This window comes from Hypanus sabinus, unplaced genomic scaffold (assembly GCF_030144855.1).
Source record: "Hypanus sabinus isolate sHypSab1 unplaced genomic scaffold, sHypSab1.hap1 scaffold_117, whole genome shotgun sequence".
In the NCBI taxonomy this organism is placed as follows: domain Eukaryota; kingdom Metazoa; phylum Chordata; class Chondrichthyes; order Myliobatiformes; family Dasyatidae; genus Hypanus; species Hypanus sabinus.
In genome coordinates, this window is record NW_026779229.1 from 960275 (window position 1) to 983264 (window position 22990).

At 46.3% G+C, this 22990-nt stretch overlaps 1 protein-coding gene across 1 annotated transcript in view; it reads left to right on the forward strand.

The window, feature by feature from the left end:
- Nucleotides 1-22990, forward strand: part of LOC132386457 (NACHT, LRR and PYD domains-containing protein 3-like) — a 94553-nt gene that overhangs the window by 2507 nt on the left and 69056 nt on the right. Inside the window, exons 2-4 of the mRNA XM_059958748.1 lie at nt 4580-4676; nt 7601-7688; nt 9975-10037. Coding sequence (XP_059814731.1) covers nt 4580-4676; nt 7601-7688; nt 9975-10037 — 248 coding nt within the window. The remainder of the gene's footprint in view (nt 1-4579; nt 4677-7600; nt 7689-9974; nt 10038-22990) is intronic.

The following is a 22990-nucleotide window of genomic DNA, read 5'->3' on the forward strand; positions in this document are numbered from 1 at the left end:
GGCAAAGTGTGTTTCCCTATCTGAATCAATAGACCCCATTATTCCATATCTCGGGACTATATTTTCTAATAGGATCCGTGCCACTGTAGGGGCGTCCGCTTTAGTGGTTGGGAATGCTTCCACCCACCTAGTGAAGTGATCCACAATTACTAACAGGTACTTCCATCTCTGAACTTGTGGTAGTTCCGTAAAGTCTATTTGGATCCGATGGAATGGTCGGACGGCTAGTGTTTGTCCCCCTTTATGGGTGGCACGCATCATTTTCTTGTTTACCTTTTGGCAGGTGTAACAGCCCCACACCTCCTGTTGAGCTAGTGTGAATATCCCTTTACAAACATAGTCCCTTAGGATAGTGTCGCACATAGCTTGCACTCCCCAATGGCTTTGTTGGTGTAGTTGTTGCAGTATATGACGAGTTACTTCCTTATTCAGTACTTGCCGTCCGTCGGGGGTCTTCCACTCGCCTTCTGATGTTTGTCGGGCTCCCCTGTTGATTCCCCGTATAAGAACTGTGCCGGGTTACAACTATTGTTCCTTTCAAAGCTTACATCATCCCCGACCATCAGAATGGTTTCGTATTTCAGTATGCGAGAGTCCGTCAACCACCGCTGAGCTTTTTGGGCTAAGAGGGTGCTAACCGTCATTCTTCCCCCAAAGGTTAATTTCCGTGCTTCTTCTACTAGTACGGCTGCTGCCGCTACGGCTTGTATGCACGTCGGCCATCCCCGGGATACCGGGTCTAACATTTTTGATAAAAAGGCCACAGGTTGCCGCTTTCCTCCTTTTTCTTGGGTTAGTACTCCTAACGCAGTTCCTTCATTGTTTGTTGCATACAGCTGAAAGGGCTTTTCCAGTGCTGGCAGTGTTAATACTGGGGCCCGAATTAGTTGCCCTTTTATTTTCCTGAACTTCTGTTCTTCTTCTTCGGTCCAGCTGATTATTCCCCGGTCTTCCTTTGCCAATTTGTCGTACATAAACTTCACCAGGGGGGTATAATTCTCTATCCAAATCCGGCAATAGCCCACTAAGCCCAGAAATTGTCTTATTTCCTTCTTTGTCCTGGGAAGCGGTATTTTTAGTTATTCCCGCTATTCTTTCTGGGGTTATTTGGCGGTGCCCTTTACTGACTCTGTGTCCGAGATATGTTATTTCCTTCTCGACAAATTGCAGTTTCTTCTTGGACACCCGCAATCCTTTTTCTCCTCGGTAATTCAGGAGTCTTATAGTATCGTCTCGCACTACCTCCTCTGCTGGTCCCGATAGTAGTAGGTCATCGACATACTGTAATAGTTGGTTCTTTTCGGTACAATGGAATCCAGCCAATACTTGCTCCAGTACCTGTTCGAATAGGTTTGGGGACTCCGTGAACCCTTGGGGCAAGACGGTCCACCGGAGTTGCTTCTTCCGCCCAGTGAAGGGATTTTCCCATTCAAATGCGAACATATCTCGGCTACCTTCCTCCAACGGGCAACTCCAAAAGGCATCTTTTAGATCTATCACACTGAACCATTCATGTTCAGGAGGTATTTTGCTCATTAATGTATAGGAGTTAGGCACTACCGGGTATCGTGTTTGGACTACCGCATTTAAGCCTCTCAGATCTTGAACCATTCGATACGTGCCGTCGGGCTTTCGGACCGGTAGGATGGGGGTATTAAAGGGTGACATACATTCTTCCAGGAGTCCATCTGATACTAATGTCTCAATTACAGGTTGTAATCCCCTCCTCCCTTCCATGGCAATGGGATATTGCCGTCTTCTCTCTTCTGCTTGTTTGTCCCACTGTGGGTCGTTTACTGGAAATTTCCGGTCCCCCGGTAACTCATTCGGCTGTTCCCTTCCCCAAATTGATATTGCAGCTTGTCGTATCATTTGCCTCTCTTGTGCAGAAAATAGCGTTCCCATAATCGCATGCATTTCTTCCCAAGTGTAAACATTAGGTCCTAAGAATTGATCCAACTGTTCTGCCAGTCCCATTGGATCTTCTAATAAAGTTTTCATATCTTTCTTAAATCCTCGTACTTCGGTACTTGTCAGAGGGACGTTTACAAATCCTGTTCCTCCCCGTTCTCCTCCCATTGGAACCTCTCGAAGGGGACACAGCTGTACCTCTTCCTTTTTTAATTCGTCTTTCTTTTTCTTATCTGCTCCTGTCACACTCCTTGTTTCGATCCTTGCTTTTGCTTTTTCCCTAACATCCCTCTCTTCCCTCTTCGGGTCTATTTCTTCTGTTTTTTCACTTTCTTCACGTTCTCCCTCTGCTCCCGCAAGGGGCGCAGAAGGCTGGACATAGGGAGGGGGTAAATGATCGAGTGGGTCCCACTTCCGCTCCCCTTTAATGCCCAATTTAAAACTCTTTGTTGTTACTCCTGGCCAGGGAGCCCAACAAAAAGCATAAGCAATTTCTTCCGGTTTTACATTTGGTTTTGAATTAACGTAAATGTTTAAGGCTTGTCGTACCCAATCCTCCTCAGACCCAAGCCGCGGCCACCAGACCGCAGGTTTTTCTATCGGCTGTTTCGACCAAATTAAACAGTACTGTATCATTTTTTTCTTTTGTTTCCCTTTTAGTCTTCCACATCCCCAATTCTCAAACATTCTACCGAGGGGGCTATCAGGAGGAACCCCCGGGTATGGTCCCGGTCTTCTCCGTCTCCTCTTTCTTTTTAGAGCCACCCCCTCCCATCTTATTCCGCTCTTACTTAATCAGGAGGACCCCCGGGTAGCGATCCCGGTCTTCTCCGTCCTTACTTATTCCCGCACCGTTCTACTATAATAGTAGGCACTTACCCGGTGCGTCCTGGGGACTTCCAGTACCAGGTACTGTCCCCTTCTCCCCGTTTACCGCTCTGCGCTGTCCGGATATCACTCGCTCAAGCCGCGCTGGAGCGACGAGCAAGGAGTCAGGGACCGCCAAACTCGGCGGGGTGCACCGTCTCCGATGTCCTTCCTCGTGTCCACCGCGGCCGGAGTGTGGATCCCGGACGAGCCCCCACGTTGTCAGAAACACACTGAGTCTCAGCAATTTGCAGAACGGTAAACTTTATTTTTCGAGTCTGCAGAGTCGGACCCAACCAGCTCCTGCTAGATTGAGTGCCGAATTACACTTTGCACAGTTTTTTATACCCTACATTCTTCTTTAATCTCATTACAAAATTACAAATGTGATTACCCCTTTGGCCCACTTATCAGCCTCAGCGCATTAACACCGTTATTGTTCAACCGTTAAGCATGTCTTCCCGTTACCCGTATCGCTTCTTTAATCAGCAAGCTATTGTTTCATCCTGATTTTGCAAATTGGTTTATACGTTGCCCTGCAAGTTGCTTTGCACGTTCTTTCTGTGTCAGCACATTCTAAATGGACTCCTTAAGAATCATTTCTCTCAGTCAAGTTAGCAAATTAATTGTTGACCAAATACGTTACAAGAAACGACGACGTTCCCTTCTGTCATACACATTTTCTACTGTGGTTTGTACTGAGTCAGTGCTGATGAATCTCTCTCTCTCTCTCCACCTCCCCCTCTCTCTCTCTCTCCCCCCCTCCCCCTCTCTCCTCCCCTCTCACCCCCTCTCTCACTCTCTCTCACACTCTCCCCCTCTCTCCCTCCCCCTCTCTCTCTCCCTCTCCCTCTCCCTGTCACCCTCTTTCTCTCTCAGTCACGCACAGAGACACAAACGCACTCACACAAAATACAAACTAACTACTCAGAATAGCAGAGTGACCGTGAGATTTTGCTGTTTTACTACTCGGACAGTCGCAGTGGAGAAGGCCAAAGATCAATTTATTTAAATGGAAAAAAAATGATATTAAAACTATAAATGTTGAGAGCTTGGAGTAAAATTAAATATTGGAATCTCACAAAGTCTGGTAGCAACTATAACCAGTAGTCATTCAGATTGCAGACACTGGGGAACTTCCTTTTATATATCAACGGGTGTTTATTGTTTTATTTTCCTGTAACAGAAATACTTAAATACAACATTAATCCACCTTTGTGCACAGTTGAAGTGGAGTGTCGAACTGGTCTGTGTGGTTTCAGCAGAGAATCCGCCCTGCGGACAGGCAGCAGCTTGGACACCGAAAATCGCGCTGTGAGTCTCCCAGAACAACAACCCGGCCCCTCCCCCGCTGCTTCTAAATATCTGTCGCTGGTCTGGTTGGAATGAAATTAGCAGCAAACGACTTGAAAATATACCGACACGGAGACAGAACATTCTTGGTGAATTGAGGTGAGACTAACTCAGCTTCTGCTTTTTTTTTCCGGATCTTTATTCCCAATCAGCCCGTTGTCTGTGTTTCGGATCGCTGATCAAGAAGTCACCATTTCTATTGTAACCCTCCTCTGGCGGTGGTGGTGTCAGTGATCCCGCAGTTTACCGTCTGCACGGGTGAGATTTTACATAGTTTATGCCCAGGTTAAAAACACTTCTCGAACCAGAGGTTACGATTTCAAAACCAGCGTGTGAAAAGCTTTTTTGCCAACTCGGGTTCCGTTTCCAAACTTGTCATTTCAGATGAATGCGTGTTCTTTCCTGTTTGTGACTGTTTATTCTGGGTGTTTTGAGCTGATCTCCTCAGCGTCATGCAGAAGCAAAGACTTTGATTTTGCTTAAGGCCTCGATACATCGAGAACGGTTCGGGGTGGGGGTGGTGAAACAGTTACAGAAAGCGGCAGGTAAGTATTACAAAACGAAAACCATCATTTCACTGTGTGCGCAGAATGACCGATGGGCTGAGTGGTCAATTTCTGCGTGGTATGTTCACAACAAAAGCTCTGACTACAGTCATTGTAAATCAATTTAATGCAAACGTAAATGCACATGTAAATTACCTGTCGCCGAACCAAAGCCAAACATTGCCGGAATTAAATCATCCAGGCGTTGACATAGATGATAAGCAACAATAGATCCAGCACCGGTCCCTGGGGCATCCCGCTATCCACTGGTCTCCAGTCAGAGGGTTAAACCATCTTTCAGTATTTGCTGGCTTCTCCCGCGAAGCAGATGGCCAAACCAATTTATCAACACATCCAGCATTTCCAAGCCCCTCAACCTCAGACCATAAGACAGAGGAGCTGGATCAGGCCATTCAGCCCATCGAGTCCGCTCCGCTAGTCCATCATGGCTGATCCCGGATTCCATTTAACCCCATACACCTGCCTTCTCGCCATATCCTTAAAAGCCCAGACGGAACAGCAAAACGATCAACTTATTCCTTAAACATACGCACGGACTTGGCCTCCTCTGCAGTCCGTGGCAGAGTTTTCCACAGACTTACTACTCTCTGGCTATTAAAAAAAACTCTTCCTTACTTCTGTTCTAAAGTGTTGCCCCTCAATATTGAGGCTGTGCCCTCTAGTTCAGGATATCGTCACCATCGGAAACATCCCCTCAGCAGCCATCCTATCTAATCCTTCCAGTAGATTTCAATCGGATCCCCACGCATTCTTCTAAATTACAGTGAGTACAGGCCCAAAGTTGCCAAATGATCCTCGTATGTTAACCCCTTCATTCCCGAAATGATGCTCGTGAACTTCCTCTGGACTCTCCAAAAACAACACATCTATACTGAAAACTGTTTCCAAAACTGTTGGAAATGCGCCAAGTGTGGCTGACTAGTCTCTTATAAAGGCTCAGCATTACCTCCTTGCTTTTATATTCTATTCCTATTTAAATAAATGCCAACATTGCATTTGCTTTTTCCCTGAGATACAACCTGTAAATTAACCTACTGGGAGCCTTGCACGAGGACTCCTAAGTCCCTCTATACCTCTGATGTTTGAAACTTCTCCCCATTTATATAATATTCTACGCTATTGTTCTTTTACCAAAAATGCATTATCATACATTCCCCAACATTTTGTTCCATCTGCCACTTTTTTGCCCATCCTTCCAATTGATGGCTTTGAGGCAATGTTTGTAGATGGAATAAAGAGTAGCGATTAACGGGTCCCTTTCAGAATGGCATGCTGTGACCAGTGTGGTACCGCAAGGTTTGGTGCTGGGACCACAGCTGTTTACAATATACATTAATGATTTAAATGAAGGGATTAAATGTAACATTAGCAAATTTGCTGATAACACAAAGCTGGGTGGCAGTGTGAAATGTCAGGAAGATGTTATGAGAATGCAGGGTGACTTGGACAGGTTGGGTGAGTGGGCAAATGTATGGCAGATTCAGTTTAATGTGGATAAATGTGAGGTTATCCACTTTGGTGGCAAGTACAGGATGGCAGATTACTATCTAAATGGAGTCAAGTTAGGAAAAGAGGAAGTACAATGAGATCTAGGTGTTCTTGTACATCAGTCAATGAAAGCAAGCATGCAGGTACAGCAGGCAGTGAAGAAAGCTAATGGCATGCTGGTCTTTATAACAAGAGGAATTGAGTATAGGAGTAAAGAGGTCCTTCTGCAGCTTTATAGGGCCCTGGTGAAACCCCACCTGGAGTATTGTGTGCAGTTTTGGTCTCCAAATTTGAGGAAGGACATTCTTGCTATTGAGGGAGTGCAACGTTGGTTCACAAGGTTAATTCCTGGAATGGCAGAACTGTCATATGTTGAAAGATTGGAGCAACTGGGCTTGTATACACTGGAATTTAGAAGGATGAGAGGGGATCTGATTGGGACACATAAGATTATTAAGGGATAGGACACGCTGGAGGCAGGAAGCATGTTCCCGCTGATGGGTGAGTCCAGAACTAGAGGCCACAGAATAAGGGGTAGGCCATTTAGAACTGAGATGCTGAAAAACATTTTCACCCAGAGTGTAGTGGATATGTGGAAATGCCCCAGAAGGCAGTGGAGGCCAAGTCTCTGGATGCATTCAAGAGAGAGTTAGATATAGATAGTGGGGTCATGGGATATGGGGAGAGGGCAAGAACGGGGTACTGATTGTGTATGATCAGCCATGATCACAGTGAATGGCGGTGCTGGCTAGAAGGGCCGAATGGCTTACTCCTGCACCTATTGTCTATTGTCTTTTATTGTGAGTGGATCAATGCCATTGGACGGGGGATCAGGCTCCGCCGAATGGGGCTGAGTCACGGGGCCTCCGGTTATCTCCAGCCCGATCATGTCATTAGGTAGCACTGGAAACACAGCACGTTTGTCAGGATTTACGGTGATGCTATGGCCCGACTACTGCCGTGCTGCTTATTAAGTCCCCCGGTTTGATCCTAGTCTTGTCACAGGAAAATTTACAATGGCCAAATAACCTGACGGAGGCATCCGGATCACCCGGAGGAAACCCATGCGATCACAGTGAGAACCTGCAAATTCTTACTGGCAGTGGTGGGAATTGCAACCGGGTCGTTCGAACTGTAAAGGCTTGGGCCATTGTATAAGTCATTGGTGAGACTGTGTTTGGAGTACAAACTATGGTTCTGGCCGCTATATGTTTGAAAAGGCTTGGTTAAAGTGGAAAGAGTGCAGGGATTTGCGAGTCTGTTGTCAGGGCCAGAGATCTCCGTTCTGGGGAGAGAATGTCCGCTCTATGTCTTTACTCCCAGGAATGTCAGAGTCTGAGCAGCAATCTTACAGAAGTGTTTTAAATTATGAAGGGCAGGGTAACTGACACGCTCTGTTTTATTGTGTAATTCAGGTCATCGCCAGCAGATGGTGCTTTCTTCTACCCGGACGGCAGACAAGCAGATGACAATCAACCAAGGACAGAGTCATAATGGACACAGGTATGTTCACTGGGCTCTTTCTCACTAAAACTCTGTCATCACAGTACACGTGTACATAGAACAGCACATTACAGGCCCTTTGACCCACAATGTTGAGCTGACCCTCAAACCCAGCTTCCTATATAACCAACCACCTTAAATTCCTCCATATACCTGTCTAGTAGTCTCTTAAACTTCACCAGTGTATCTGCCTCCACCACTGACTCAGGTGGTACATTCCACGCAAAAACCACTCTCTTGAGTTAAAAACCTTCCTCTAATATCCCCCTTGATCTTCCCTCCCCTTACCTTAAAGCCATGTCCTCTTGTACTGAGCAGTGGTGCCCTGGGGAAGAGGCGCTGGCTGTCCACTCTGCCTATTCCTCTTAATATCTTGTACACCTCTATCATGTCTCCTCTCATCCTCCTTCTCTCCAAAGAGTAAAGCCCTAGCTCCCTTAATCTCTGATCATAACCCATACTATCTAAATCAGGCAGCATCCTGGTAAATCTCCTCTGTACCCTTTCCAATGCTTCCACATCCTTCGTATAGTGAGGCGACCAGAACTGGACACAGTACTCCAAGTGTGGCCTAACTAGAGATTTATAGAGCTGCATCATTATATCGCGACTCTTAAAATCTATCCCTCAATTTATGAAACCTAACACCCCATAAGCTGTCTTAACTACCTTATCTGCCTGTGAGGCAACTTTCAGGGATCCGTGGACATGTACCCCCAGATCCCTCTGCTCCCCCACACTACCATGTATCCTGCCATTTACTATGAACTCTGCCTTGGAGTTTGTCCTTCCAAAGTGTACCACCTCACACTTCTCCGGGTTGAACTCCATCTGCCGGTTCTCAGCCCAGTTCTGCAATCATTCAATGTCTCTCTGCAATCTTCAACATTCCTCTGCACCACCAACCTTTGCGTCGTCTGCAAGTTTGCCAGCCAACCCTTCTACCCCCACATCCAGGTTATTAATAAAAATCATGAAAAGTAGAGGTCCCAGAACCAATCCTTGTTGGACACCACTCGTCACAACCCTCCAATCCAAATGTACTCCATCCACCTTGACCCTCTGCTTTCTGCGGGCAAGCCAATTCTGAATCAGTTAATGTAATCAACTAATTTCCCAATATGGGCTGCACACTTAATAATCGTCAAAACTCGAGGTAGCTGTCGAGTGGTGAGTAAGCTGTTTACAAAGGTGGCATTACTAATGGGGTGGCCAGAGGAAGTCAGGAATCCCCATGTTCCCAGAGAGCCCTGTAGTCATGTACAATCCCAAATGCATAACGGGAGTGTGTGTAAACATTTGCACTTTAGTCTGTTGCTGGGATACAGGCACGAGTCAGAGCAAACAGCTCAGCCTTCTGGGCAGAGACAGCTGCTTCAAAAGAGGCCTGTTCAATTACTTCACTGTCCGTCACTATCGCATCGTTTCCCTGCTGGATCCACAAAAGAGCTTCCATCCTCATAAAAAGTTTCCTCAGGCTAGAGGGGGTATTGCAGAATGGATGGGAGAGTCTGTCCTTTCCCAGTGCTCCGGATGGGCTAGAGGGGGTATTGCAGAATGGATCGGAGAGTCTGTCCTTCTTTCACAGTGATCCGGACGGGCTAGAGGGGGTATTGCAGAATGGATGGGAGAGTCTGTCCTTCCTTCACAGTGATCCGGACGGGCTAGAGGGGATATTGCAGAATGGATGGGAGAGTCTGTCTTTCTTTCACAGTGATCCAGACGGGCTAGAGGGGGTATTGCAGAATGGATGGGAGAGTCTGTCTTTCTTTCACTGTGATCCAGACGGGCTAGAGGTGGTATTGCAGAATGGATGGGAGAGTCTGTCCTTCTTTCATTGTGATCCGGACGGTTCTCATGAGGTAATCTCCCATGTTACCACCCCACCCCTCCGCCACCAGTGGCCACAGTTTGTTCCCCAATTTCCTATTCAGCGCTGCACTCAACATTCACAAATCTTTTTCCTTGTCTGAAAAACTCTTAGACATTGTGCAGGGCTGCTCCAGGCCCACTTGTATCAATTGACTGCAATTGACCCATGTTCTCTAAGTAATTTACCTGGGATGAAGCTTCCTGCTCAATTAAAAATTGTCCCGGCTGGCATCTCCTGCCCATTTGATAAATTTACCAGGCACGTCTGCCTCCTGCCCATTTGGTAAATTTACCAGGCTCGTCTGCCTCCTGCCCACTTAGTAAAATTTACTGGGAGCCGCCTCCTGCCCACTTAGTAAAATTTTGACTACCTTAAACGAGTCTCCCAACAGATTCTTTCTGGTTCCCCTCAAGGTATGCAATCAGCCTTGGGAGAGGGACCCCACCTCCGAAGGAACTAACGGAGAGCGACAAAAGGTAAAATAACTATTGGGCATAGAGTCGGTCTCCGCAGTCCCCAGAGTGGTCCAGCCGCTTACTCAGCCCATCTGCTTGGCACTCCCTGTATTGGGATCGTGTTCGTGACTCCAAATGTTAAAGTTGAATAAAACTCGGGAGACCAGCTTCTTATCGTCACCACAGTTTATCGCACATTTTCCTGCAGGAGTTTGAGACCCTATTGTCAAAGGGAGGGCACATAAGCACTGCCACCATCTGACAAGTGGACTGACTTACTCAGGTTACAGTTGTATATTTATACATAGTAAGAGCCATACATTACTATTGCAAAATGTCCTTTGAACTGGTACGCCCACCAAGTCTGTTGTCTCCAAACTTAATTAGATAAGAGAGTTTGCTAAATGAAGGTTTTAATTACAGATGGATGTACTGTCCAGTCCTTATCAGTTATTCCCTTTGCAAGGCCCTGACTTAATTACAGACAGATGCTTACTCCTGTCCTTATCAGGAAGTGTCGGGGTCCGGTCCGGTCCGTAATTCGCATTCCGAGACTCGATCCGGTCCGAGGGCTCCGGACTCCGGGTCCTGCAGTAGTCCCTCTCGTCACCTGTCAACTAGTTAGGACCCTTTTGGCGCAAGGAGTCACACCTGTAACTCATTGAGCTGCAGGTGCTTATAAGGGGTCTTGGGTCTGGGATCAGGTGGGTGGTTGTTTTGTTCTGTTTCCTGTTCTCTGCTGGTTCTGAACTCTTCTCTGCATTCTGTTACCCTGCCCGGGCTCAGATCTTCTCTTCATCATGCTTCTCTGCCCGTACCAGTACGGCCAGGTTGGTCCTCTCCCCCACCTTTCTTCCCATGCGCTGGTCCCCCTTCTCTGCTCGTTTGTTTTGTTCGTGCGGTCGCGCTGTCTGCTGGTCGTTCCCGATTTTCCTGCTATCATGGCTGTTGTGTTGGTCACCCTGGACCTATGCCCGTTCCTACCCCTTGCCTCCGTCGCGCAGGTCCAGCCGACCTGCTGCTGCCCGGCAGTAGTTCTGCCCGTTACTATCCCTTGCCTCCGTCGGGCAGGCCTGGCCGGTGTTCCGCTGCCTGGCGGGGGTTCTGCCCCGTCCTCCTCTTCCGCCCGAAACCTGGGATTGTGCCCCACACCTGCCTAGTGGTCTGCATTGTGCCCAGGCCTCTGGTGTTTCTGCCTGGGAGGTGGCCCTACCCGGGATATATGTGGCCCGCCCAGAGAGGGCTCCCCGCCAGCCTATCTAGCTACCTGGACCTGCCTGCCTGCCTGAGCACCAGGGACGTGCCTGCCTGCCGGCCTGAACCCTGGGGACCCGCCTGCCTGCCTGCCTGAATCCCGGAAGCCCACTCCGCTCTGCCTCCCTGCCTGAACCCCGGGACCCTGCTTCACTCTGCCTGCCTGCCTGCCTGCCTGAACTCCGGGAGCCCGCTCCGCTCTGCCTGCCTGACACTCTATATACCTGAACCCCAGCTCTACCCTTAAATGCCATGGTATCCCCATCCTGTCCTCCCCCCTAGTCTACTTCCTGTGTTTGGGTCCATCTAGCCGCATTCCTGACAGTGAGTCCTCCTCCCTTTACTCAAAAGAGGGGACAATGTATAATGTTATCAACTAACGAGGGTGCAGTGTATAATGTTATCATCTCTCAGTGTGTCACTCTGCAAGCCACAGAGAACTGGTAATGAGCATGCCTTAGATAACCACTGAAGACAGTGTTTACTTCGGTTCAAATATTCCTATTCAGTCCCAATTATTCTTTTAGCCAGAAGTTACATAGGTTCAAAATGATTTTTTTAATATATATCCTTAATTCCTCAAGAGGGTTCGGGGGAAATGTTTATACCCAATATAGAAACTGGTGATACCTGTGTGTATTGTGGCGATGCAAAAGTTGCTGTAGAACTTACAAGTGGGAAGAAGTGGAGTGATATTTGGAAATCTGACTTTTTAAAGCATAGTTTAGCAAGCAAACCACATATAGACAATGTGCAAAAGCTCTGGTAAGAAAATCCTTCATTACCCGTTACACTCCCGCTACATAGTTTGTGTGAGAGTGCAGATGAACCTGAACAAACCCAGAGGACATCAAAGTTCTTATCGACAGTGATTTGCTAGCTGTTAAAATGAATAGCTCACTATATAAAAATCACTGTGTACATGTTGTCACTGGGTAAAAATATGCACAGTACATGATTTATGTGCACACTGGTCATTAGAAATTAGAGGGGGTATTGGAGGGAAGGTGCAGAGACCTTTAGTGTCCTTGATGCCCTCACCTACAAGATGTGCATCCAGCTGCAGCTTGTAGCCCTGAACTTGAAGGAGCTGGGACTTGAAATTGATGAATTCTGGATCAGCTGGGAATCAGAGGGGGTGATGCATGTGACATGAAGAGAGGTGAGTTACACCCAAGGTGCAGGACACAGGAAACTGGGTGAGAGTCAGGCAGGTGAATGAAGTTAAACAGCCATGGAAGAGTACTCTTGCGGACATCCCACACAACAGCAGGTGGACCACTTTAGAAACTGTTGGGGGGATTACCTGGCAGAGGAAAGTCAAATAAGTGATAGGGGATTCATTAGTTACGGGAATGGAACAAGAAGGGGACTAATATCCTGGTATTAAGGCTTGCTGGAGCTAGTGTGGTGGGAGGGTGATATGCTTAAAATAAGTTGTAGGGGAAATGGGTGCCAGAGTGACAGAACAGATAGTGGAGAGGGAGTATTGAGTCGAATTGAATTGACTTTATTACATACATCCTTCATATACATGAGGAGTAGAAATCTTTATGTTACTCTCCGTCTAAATGAGCAATGCGTAATTTATAGTAATTTATAATATATTGTTTATACATAGAACGGTCAAAATAACATCGAAATTCAATTGTATCGGCATGAATTAATCATTCTGATGGCCTGGTAGAAAATGACGTCCCAAAGCCTATTAGTCCTTTTGTTGTGGTATTGTTTCCTGGATGGTGGCAGTAGGAACAGTTAGTGGTTGTGGTGAATTGTGACCCCAATATCCTTTGGGCACTCTTTACACACCTGTCTCTGTAAATCTCTTGAATTGTGGAAAGTTCACATCTACAGATGCACTGGGCTGTCTGCACCACTCTCTGCAGGGTCTTGCGATTGAGGGAAGTATAGTTCCCATACCAGGCAGTGCTGCATCCACTCAGGATGCTCTCTATTGTCTCTCTGTAGAAAGTTCTTAGGATTTGGGGCCCATACCAAGCAACGTCAACCATCTGAGGAGAAAGCGGTGCTACTGTGCTCTTTTTGCAACACAGCCAGTACTTACAGAGCATTTGAGATCCTTGGTGATGTTTATGCTGAGGATCACCCTCTCAGCCCCAGATCCATTGATGTCAATAGGGGTTAGCCTGTCTCCATTCCTTCTGTAGTCCACAACCAGTTCCCTTATTTTTGTGACAATGAGGGCGAGTTTGTTTTCTTGACACCAGTCAGATGTTGTTCAGACCTCACATATCGATCACTCAGCTTCTGAATTGCTCCCAGAAGCACCAGGCATTGCTGCTCCATTGTGGCTCCTACCTTTTCGTTCCAAACAAGTTTGGCCAGCTTCTCTGTCACAGAAACATGGAAGAGTTCAGTACAGAAACAGGCTATGTCGCCCATCCAGTCAATGCTAAAAAAAACATTTACGGTATCTTATGCAACTACCTCTACCGGGACCATCGCCCGCCATACCCCTACCATCCAGGCTCCCATCCAAACTTTTTTTCAAATGGTGAAACTGAGCACACATGCTCCCCTTGTGCTGACATCTCATGCCACGCTCTCACGACCATTTCAGTGAAGAGCTTTTCCACATGTTCCCATTAAATTTTCACATTCCCTGCATACCCATGCACTCTAGTTGTCATCCCACCCAAACTCAGTGGAAAAAGCTGCTTGCATTTACCCTATCTGTACCCTCATAATTCTGTATACTTCCAACAAGTCCTCAAAGCAATGTTTAATTACCTTGTCTATGTTTAGAGCATTTTTTAGGTGTATAAGATGATGAGAGGCATTGATCGTGTGGATAGCCAGAGGTTTTATTCCCAGGACTGAAATGGCTAACACGAGGGGTCATAGTTTTAAGGTGCTTGGAAATAGATACCGAGCAGATGCCAGTGGTAAGTTTTTTACACAGAGAGTGGTGGGTGCGTGGAATACACTGCCGTCTATTTGCATGAGAGTGTTTCAGTTACTGTGGGGCCAGCTACCCATGCAGCTCAGTAGAAACAGAATAATACCCATGTAGAGAGTCAAACTGAGCCAAGTCACAGATTGGAGATGGCAGAAATGCCCCATTCTTATAGAGTCAGGAGGAGCTTCAGTGAGTTTGATGGTCATTCCAGATACCACCACAGTGCCCAGTTAGAAGATGATTTCTATCTCCAACTTGGGTTGAACTTCACTGTAACTGTGTGATTCCAGATCACACCTTGACAACTCAAGTGATCTCTTCTGAAATGCTGTTCTACACCCATTTATGGATTTTGTGAATCTTTTTACAGGTTAAAAATGACAAGGAATTTGTCTACAGGAATCTCAAACAGAACACACCAGCTTTGCTGTCTCTATCAAGATATTTAATAATTGGAGCAAGGGACTCACTCGATCAGCCTTCTTGCTCAGACTGTGGGATTCACTTGGTCATTTCGACTAAAGATACATCAGCAAGTTCATACTAGGACAATCCATTCACCTGTTCTGTGCGTGAGAATGGATTTAGTCAGTCTTCCCACCTGTGGACACACCAGTCAGTTCACATTGGGCAAAAGTTGCTCAACTGCTGAATTTGTGGGGAAAGATTCACTCGGTCATCTGACCTAATGGCTCACCAGCGAGTTCACATTGGGGAACGGCCATTCACCTGCTCGGACTGTGGGAAAGGATTCACTCGGTCATCTTATCTGAAGGTACACCAGCGAGTTCACACTGGGGAGAGGCTGTTCACCTGCTCAGACTGTGGAAAGGGATTCACTCGGTCATTCGAGCTGACGATACATCAGCGAGTTCACACTGGGGAGAGGCCATTCACCTGCTCAGAATGTGGGAAGGGATTCACATGCTCATCTAAACTGAAGGTACATTGGCGAGTTCACACTGAAGAGAGGCCGATCACCTGTTCAGAATGTGGGAAGGGTTTCACTCAATCATCCACCCTAATGGCACACCAGTCAGTTCACACTAGGGAGTGGCCATTCACCTGCTCGGACTGTGGGAAAGGATTCACTCGGTTATCTAAACCACAGAGACACCAGCGAGTTCACACTGGGTAGAGGCCGTACACCTGTTCAGAATGCGTGAAGGGATTCACTCAATCATCCACCCTAATGGCACACCAATCAGTTCACACTAGGGAGTGGCCATTCACCTGCTCGGACTGTGGGAAAGGATTCACTCGGTTATCTAAACCACAGAGACACCAACGAGTTCACACTGGGTAGAGGCCGTACACCTGTTCAGAATGCGTGAAGGGATTCACTCAATCATCCACCCTAATGGCACACCAATCAGTTCACACTAGGGAGTGGCCGTTCACGTGCTCAGACTGTGGGAAGGGATTCACTCGATAATCTAAACTACAGAGACACCAATGAGTTCACACTGGGTAGAGGCCGAACTCCTGCTCAGACATTGGGAAGAGATTCTCTCAGCCAAATCAACCAAATGTGCATCATTGAGTTCACACTGGGGAGAGGCTGTTCACCTGCTGTGAATGTGGGAAGCGATTCACTCAGCCAGCTAACCTTATGTATCTCTCACTTTGGCTGGCAGCTTAATTTCGGAGTTGTTAGCCCCCTAGCCTGGCCAAACTTAAGAAATCTCGTTTGGGTGGATGCTCTGTGATGTGTCCCCTGATACAAATCAGTACCCCGAAATAACAAACAGTACACAATATGTGATTAAACGATTGAGCTTTATAATTCTTACTTTGACTAGTCGGTAGGTAAAGATAACAAAAAACAAAAGAAAAAGGGCCCACTCTCTCCATTCACATCTCATCTCTCCCCAGCAAAAGACCATGAAAATCTATCTTCCTGACTCACAAGAAAGAAGATGTCACTCATCGGATAGCTCTGCACTCCAAAACCCTGTTTTCTCTGGTCTTAACCTAAACATTGTTGCTTACAGAGAAACCATTGCCTCAGCAGTGTAACATTACAGAATGTCATTACATCAGCAGCGAAACCTTACAGCATGTTATACTTATGACCCACTGCCATGGTCACACTGGAGAGGAAGTTTCAATGAGCTGCATGCTGATATTTGTCCATCACCGTTACTGAATGCTATTTCGAGAGTGATTGTCGGAGCTGATCTTTGCAATTATTATTGCTGCTGATATTGGAGTATAAAAATATTATGGAGTATAAAAGTTGTATTATTTGCTGATTAACCAAAACTATGTAGTCAGCTTGCTATTCATGTATCCAAAATGAAATCCTAGGAATGTAAAAGACAATGGTGCGTTAATGAGAGGTAGCTAAGAGATGTAGATTAGAACATGATTAAGTCAATGGGACGTGTGAAACTGGACCAGGAGATTGATATAAAAAATGCTGTGTCCAGGGATCGGTGGGCAATCAGCGACTAGCTCAATGACTGTCTGAGCTTTGATTTGCAAATTAAAGTTTAACCCTTCTTGAAGAATCTTCTGCGTCTCCTGGTCATTTGTGAGGCATGAAAAACCACGACAAAATTGGCGACCGCGACAGGACCGGAAAGAGATCCGCGGAAAGGAAACGGCAGATTGCGGACACTTCCCAGTCCTCTAGGGACTCCCACAAGGCTAACAGAATAAAGGGTGCACCCAAACAAAAGGTAAGTGCTTTTTGCGAAAATTTGGATGAAGAATTCTGTTGGCTTTGGGGAGGTCTTAGGGTGTCTGAAGTGTGGAACCACTGCCGAAGGGTCTCTCCGGTCCAAAGGATCTGGCAGAGTTGGGGGTTAACAGAGGAGGCTCAGAGGATTGATCAAGAACACTGCAGTGAGGGTAAGTACAAATAAGTTAATAAGAAGTTAAGTTAAGAAAAAGTCCACGTGGTGTTGGTAAATCCCTGTGGGTACCACTTCGTATGAAACGAAGGGCTGAACGGGCAGGGAAAGGAAAATAGAATAGAATTAGAGGAGAAAATCCTCGTGGATACCGCCTTAAGAGATAAGGGTCTGAATAGACGAGGTGCAAAGAGCAAATTCTGTGGGTACCACTCTGAATAGAGGTCTGCACGGGCAGAACAGAATAGGAAACAAGAACAGTCCAATATACAGTTTAAAGCGCTGGTAGATAGACAATAGACTAGGCTTAGAATTAGAGTAAATAATATTATCCAGTAAACGAACTGTGAATCTCTGAAATTCCTTAAAAAGAGAGAATAATATGACAGGTAAAGGAACGGCAGTAGAGATTCTGAGCAAAAAATTCCCGTTAATTAAATATGAGATCACAAAAACTTCAGAAAAATGGGAAAAGATAACCAATAACCTGGTCACAAAGTGGCTAAGAGAAGGAATGCTTGATGTAAGTTTGTGCGAAGAAATGGAGGGACTAATTAAAAATTACAAACCAAAGGATAAATCTAAGAAAAGAGGGCAAAAAAGAGAACAAGAAATGGAAGTGTTAAAACTTCGGAACGGAAGGATAAAGGCTGAGGAGGACAGGTAGAATATTGGTTACATACGAGGAACCCATTGTTCAGGTTATGTTAGAAGGGCAACTGACACCAATGATGATAGATACAGGAGCCACGTACACTTGTGTACAGCCACAGTCTGCCCTTCACCTTCCCATGTCAGGAAAGTTTATTAAGACGGTAGGGTTCTCGGGGAAAACACAGTTGACACAGTGCACAGCTCCAGTGCGGTTGAGAATGGGAAATAAAGGAATTGTTTTGCTGGTGCTAGTATTTAAAGGAACTCCGATTACTTTCTATTCTGCACCCTGGTCACTGGGCATGGGAGGAGTTTCTTTTGCTGCACATTCACCTTTAACGGGACTGGAGTTTAATATTCTGGATCTGAGACAAATAAATCAGTTTAGTTTAAACTCTGTCTTTGGTACTTAAGTGAATTTGTAACACACCTAGTGTACAGTAGAGAGTCGACCCTGGCCAGCTGGACCCTGCCAGTGATTCTGTTCCATTAGATTATGAGGACACTCAGTCCTCGTTTATTGTCATTTAGAAATGCATGCGGGCATTATGAAATAATACAATGTTCCTCCAGAGTGATATCACACAAAAAACAGGACAAACCAAAGAGTCACATTGACAAAAAAAAGCACATAATCATAGCATATAGTTACAGCAGTGCAAAGCAATACCATCATTTGATAAAAGTAGAGCATGGGCAAGGTTTAAGAGAAAGTCTCAAGTCCCGATCGACTCCAATAGTCCCGATATCAGGCAGAAGAAGTGAGAAACTCTCCCTGCCATAAACTCTCAGGCACCGACAAACTGATGCCTTGGAAGCACCCGAACACAGCAGACTCTGAGTCCGTCCGAAAACCTCGAGCCTGCTATACAGTCTGCCGAGCGCCTTCGTCCTCGTCCCGGCCACCGAAACAAGCAAAGCCGAGGTCTCGGAGGCCTTCTCCTCCGGAGATTCCGGACCGCACCGCACAGTAGCAGCGGCAGCGAAGCGGGCAGTTCAGAAGTTTCTCCCGAAGTTCCTCCGCGCACTCACGTCTATCTCCATCAAATCAGGATACTTATTATACAATAATATCATACTTAATATACAGATACAAATCTGTACTTAACAAGTAACAGATAACATTCTCCAGAGAGGCCGTGTGCGCTGCGTTGTGCCGCCATGTTATTCTCCTCCTCAATAACAGTTCTTTTGAATCTTCCCCTGTACGGCCAAAGTCGGCATGGTTTTCCTCAGTAGAAATCTTCCCAGACAAATCTGTTGGAATCCTTTGGTGAAATAAGAAAGGCGGTGGGTGTTGTTTGTTTGGGTTTTCAGATGGTCTTGAACCAGGTGCTGCAGCTGAAGCTGCTTAACAAGACCACAGCTCATGGTATTTGATGTCTCTGTGCCTGTTCCCGCTGGAGTTTAGAATTATGGGGGGGGGGGGGGGGATGTGTTGGTGTTGCGGGGTGAGGTTCCTGAATACTGAAAAGCGGAGGTATGGAGGTTATGGAGAGGATGTTTCCCATAATGCGGAGCTCAGGACCGGTGATATACCCTCAAGACTACAGGGAAATCAATTCAGGAGAGAGATGAGGAGGCTTATGATATTATGTTTATTCAACACGGCCGTATCTGATCTATGCTTTTGTTCCCATCCCCGTCTATCTCCTCCTCAAATGTGCCCACCCACCCGCCTACACTCAGATAGATAGATGGACACTTCACTGATCCTGAAGGAATTTACATGGAAGATTTAGAATTTTAGAGACTTCTATATGTCTCCATTTAAAATGAGTGGCCCTTTTTGATCCTTGTCCGTTTCTCTCTCACTGATCAACAGAGATATCAAAGAGCCCGTCACTTTCCCTCGTATATCTCCCCCGTCTCGATCCCTGGTTTCTATCCCAGTTTAACTCCCCATCTCTCTTCCCTCCCCATTCGATCCAATCTCTCTCCTCCGTTATTCTCTCCCACGCCTCTTTCTGCCCCCTCACTCGCTCCCCGTTTATTTCTCACCCACGTCCATCCCACTTTCCGCCATCCCTTACTGATTGTCGCATCCTGTCTCTCCCCTCTGTTTCTTACCTCCGCCACTTCCCTCCTATCCCTCCTCAGTCTGTCTCACTATCACTCCAGCAGCCTCTTGTTGCTCTCTCTAACTCAGTTTGTCTCTCTCAATACCACTACAAAGCCTGTTCTCTCTCAGTCTCTCTCTCTCTCCCACCCCCTCTGTCTCCCACTTCCCTTCTCTCCTTCTCCCTCTTCCTCTATGTTTCTGTTTCTTTCCCTCCTCTGCTTCCTCCAACTCTAAATGCCAGCAAGTTCCGATGTGCAAACTAAACTCCAAGGCTACTTGTTGATGTCACCGTCGCACATTGAAAGGGACGGGATGCTATCCTGGAGTGAACACGGGCTGAGATTCAGTGTCGGGGTGGGGGTGTGGTTTGTAGACAGAAAGGGGAGAAGATTGGTGAGAGTGAGAGAAAGTTGGGTTGAGCAGAGTAAGAGAGGGAGGCGAGGAAGTGGGAGAGGGTGTATTAGGATAAGAGGGGAGAGGAGGAAAGGGAGAGTGAGAAGATGGAGGAAAGAGAAGCAGTGTTTTGAGGAGTGAGGAGGGTGAAGGGTGGGGAGAAAGAGAGTGACAGATCATGTGAGCGCACTGTGGAGAGAGGAGGGTGCAGGATTTTGAGGGAGCTGCACACACTCAGTGTTGAGGGACTTCCATTCCCTGTGTCCCACTCACAGAAACTCTTCTAAGGATTTACTTTATACTTTATTTTACTTTTTTTTAAATTTACTTTTGACGTTGATGTATTTGCATCAACGAAAACCGGATTCAACACGCTGCGAGCATGTGCTATTCTGAACTGAAATGAAAGCCTAACCCAGAAAGATGAAGAAAATATCGCAATGGAACAGAGATGCCCTCTGGGGGCAGTGACGTGTCCTCAGATGGCTTTAGAAACAACAACACTCGCCGGGGGTGGGGGGGGGGGCGTTCAGTATTCTTGGTGGGGCGGTAAGCTGCCTCTAACTTGGGGCACCAGACCTGACCGACCGTTAGTAGAGCAGGTACTTCCAAAGAAGGACGTGGCACTGGGGCGCGGAAAGAAGCCAAGCACTGCAGCCTTGGACATTCGTCATCACAACGCGTCTGACACTCGGCAATCTTACTAACCTAACAGACGTTGTTGGGGATGCATAAATTAGCAACCAGGGTGTTCGACATTTCCACTTGTTTCTCAGCCCAAAAAGGGCTAGAATAGGTTGGGTAACACTGCTGTAGAAGAAAGAGTTAACCGGGATGAGCATAATTGTCCAGTGATGAGATCCCCACCACCTGAGCAGACCAAATGTCAACTAGAAGCGTCTGACGCCAGGCTAAAAGTTGGAGATCTCTTGTCGGAAACTGAGTTGTTCCTTGTGGCAATACAGGACCAGGTGGCTGAAAAGAAAAGGTAACAGAAATGCTCATAAAAAAAAAAGCCTAACAAATTCAAGACAAAGTGTATTTTCCTGTGTTGTGCCTCTCTCGGTCTGTAAAGCAGAATACAGTATGTTGTTTCAAACTATCCAACGCATTACATGATGCAAGAACGATTTACTTCAATCTGTTTCCTTACACACTGGGAAGCATCATTCACCAGAATCTTGTTTGAAGATGCAGATTTTGGCAAGATTCTATAGATTACTATAAATATGCGCCTAATCCCGTTTTAAGGCCGAGTCTGACGATTATATTATGATCGATCCACTATTGGGCAACGCAGTACATGATGCCCCGTCCGGATGTAATATCACAGGACAAACATGCAAAGACAACTTACTTGATTGGGATAGTCATTCCGACACGTACAACACACAAACATCAGTAAGTGAATAACAACTGAAATATGCCGAATTGAAAAGGAAAATGAAAGTCTGCGATATTGTCCCAATTGTAATATATACGACAGGTATAATCCCAAAGTCAGTACACTGAAACATTAAACAATTAGAGCTGCAGGACAATAATAAACACCGCTAGAACAGGCCGAAAATCCGTCGCAATTGTGAAATGAGATTTTTGTCTATGTCCAGACCACACGTTTTACCAGTTTTAACTGAGGAGAAAAAATAAAAATATCGTTAAACATGCGATTGTCCTGCGGTGAATACAGAGGAGATTCCACACGGAGCTCGGACAGATGGAAATTTATGAAAAAGTCAGGAAGCGAGGTGACAATGTTCCTTGAGGCAAAGTAGGCGTTTGGTTACTCCATGGAAATTCGCACAATTATGGACCAAATCCAGGAGCTCTGCAGTGTTAATCATTTCTCCATGACAGGTTTATCTAATATGAAGGACAAGTGCGAGGTTTACTGTGAGTTCATGCAGACTGTTGACTCGCTTTCTCATTTCATTCTGATGCAAAAGGCTAACGTAACAAATGAGATGCAATTTTGCCGATTAGGACTTGAATGCCCCCGGATCCTCCCCCGCTTTATCATTACCGAAAGGGTTGTGGCGGTGACAGGAGCCGGAATATGGTGGGGAAATAAACATAAAAGATAGGGTGAGTTCAGTAATTGACAGGAGGTGGACGTCGCGGGCTGAAGCTGTGAATGTGTATTTTCCCGTGTTGTGCCTCTCTCGGCTCGAGACCAGTTTTATTCTCCCCGCTGCCGTGTTCTCCGATGTTAGTTCTGCAGTGTTAACCACAACCCCCTCTGAGAAGAGCTCACATATTTTGTTTATTGATTAGTTGAATAACTGACGTGAGCGGGTATTTCGCTGCGCTGATGAACTGCTCTCTGAACTTGGACTGAGTTACCCCATAAATAAGTGCGCTTGTGCAGCAACTTAATATCATCAGCATGTATCCGGTTTGTTGAAATATGTATTCCGACTCATTGTAATTATTTCTATCAAATCCGGAAAGGAATTCAGAAACTTTTACCGACCACAGGATGATGAAGCTTCCGGAGATGGAGAGAAGTAAGATCACAGACCTCCTCCTGCTCTCCATCTCCGGGTCACTGCGGTTCTCCGCCTTGCTCTGACCCCTCAGCCCCTTACGGACGCGACTGGTCACGACAATGTGTCTGACTGTCAGAGCGTTGAGCAAAAGTATTAACACGAACGGGAGTAATGGCGATAGAGCAGTAGTAAAACAGTCATATCCCAACCACCCGGCATCCGTATAGTAGCTCGGCTTTGGAATGCAGTCCCAGGGTATATTGTCAATCACTTTCACAGGTTGCAATATGAAGAAGTAGGGGACATTATTCAAACACAACACAACACCGGTTGTTGTCAGA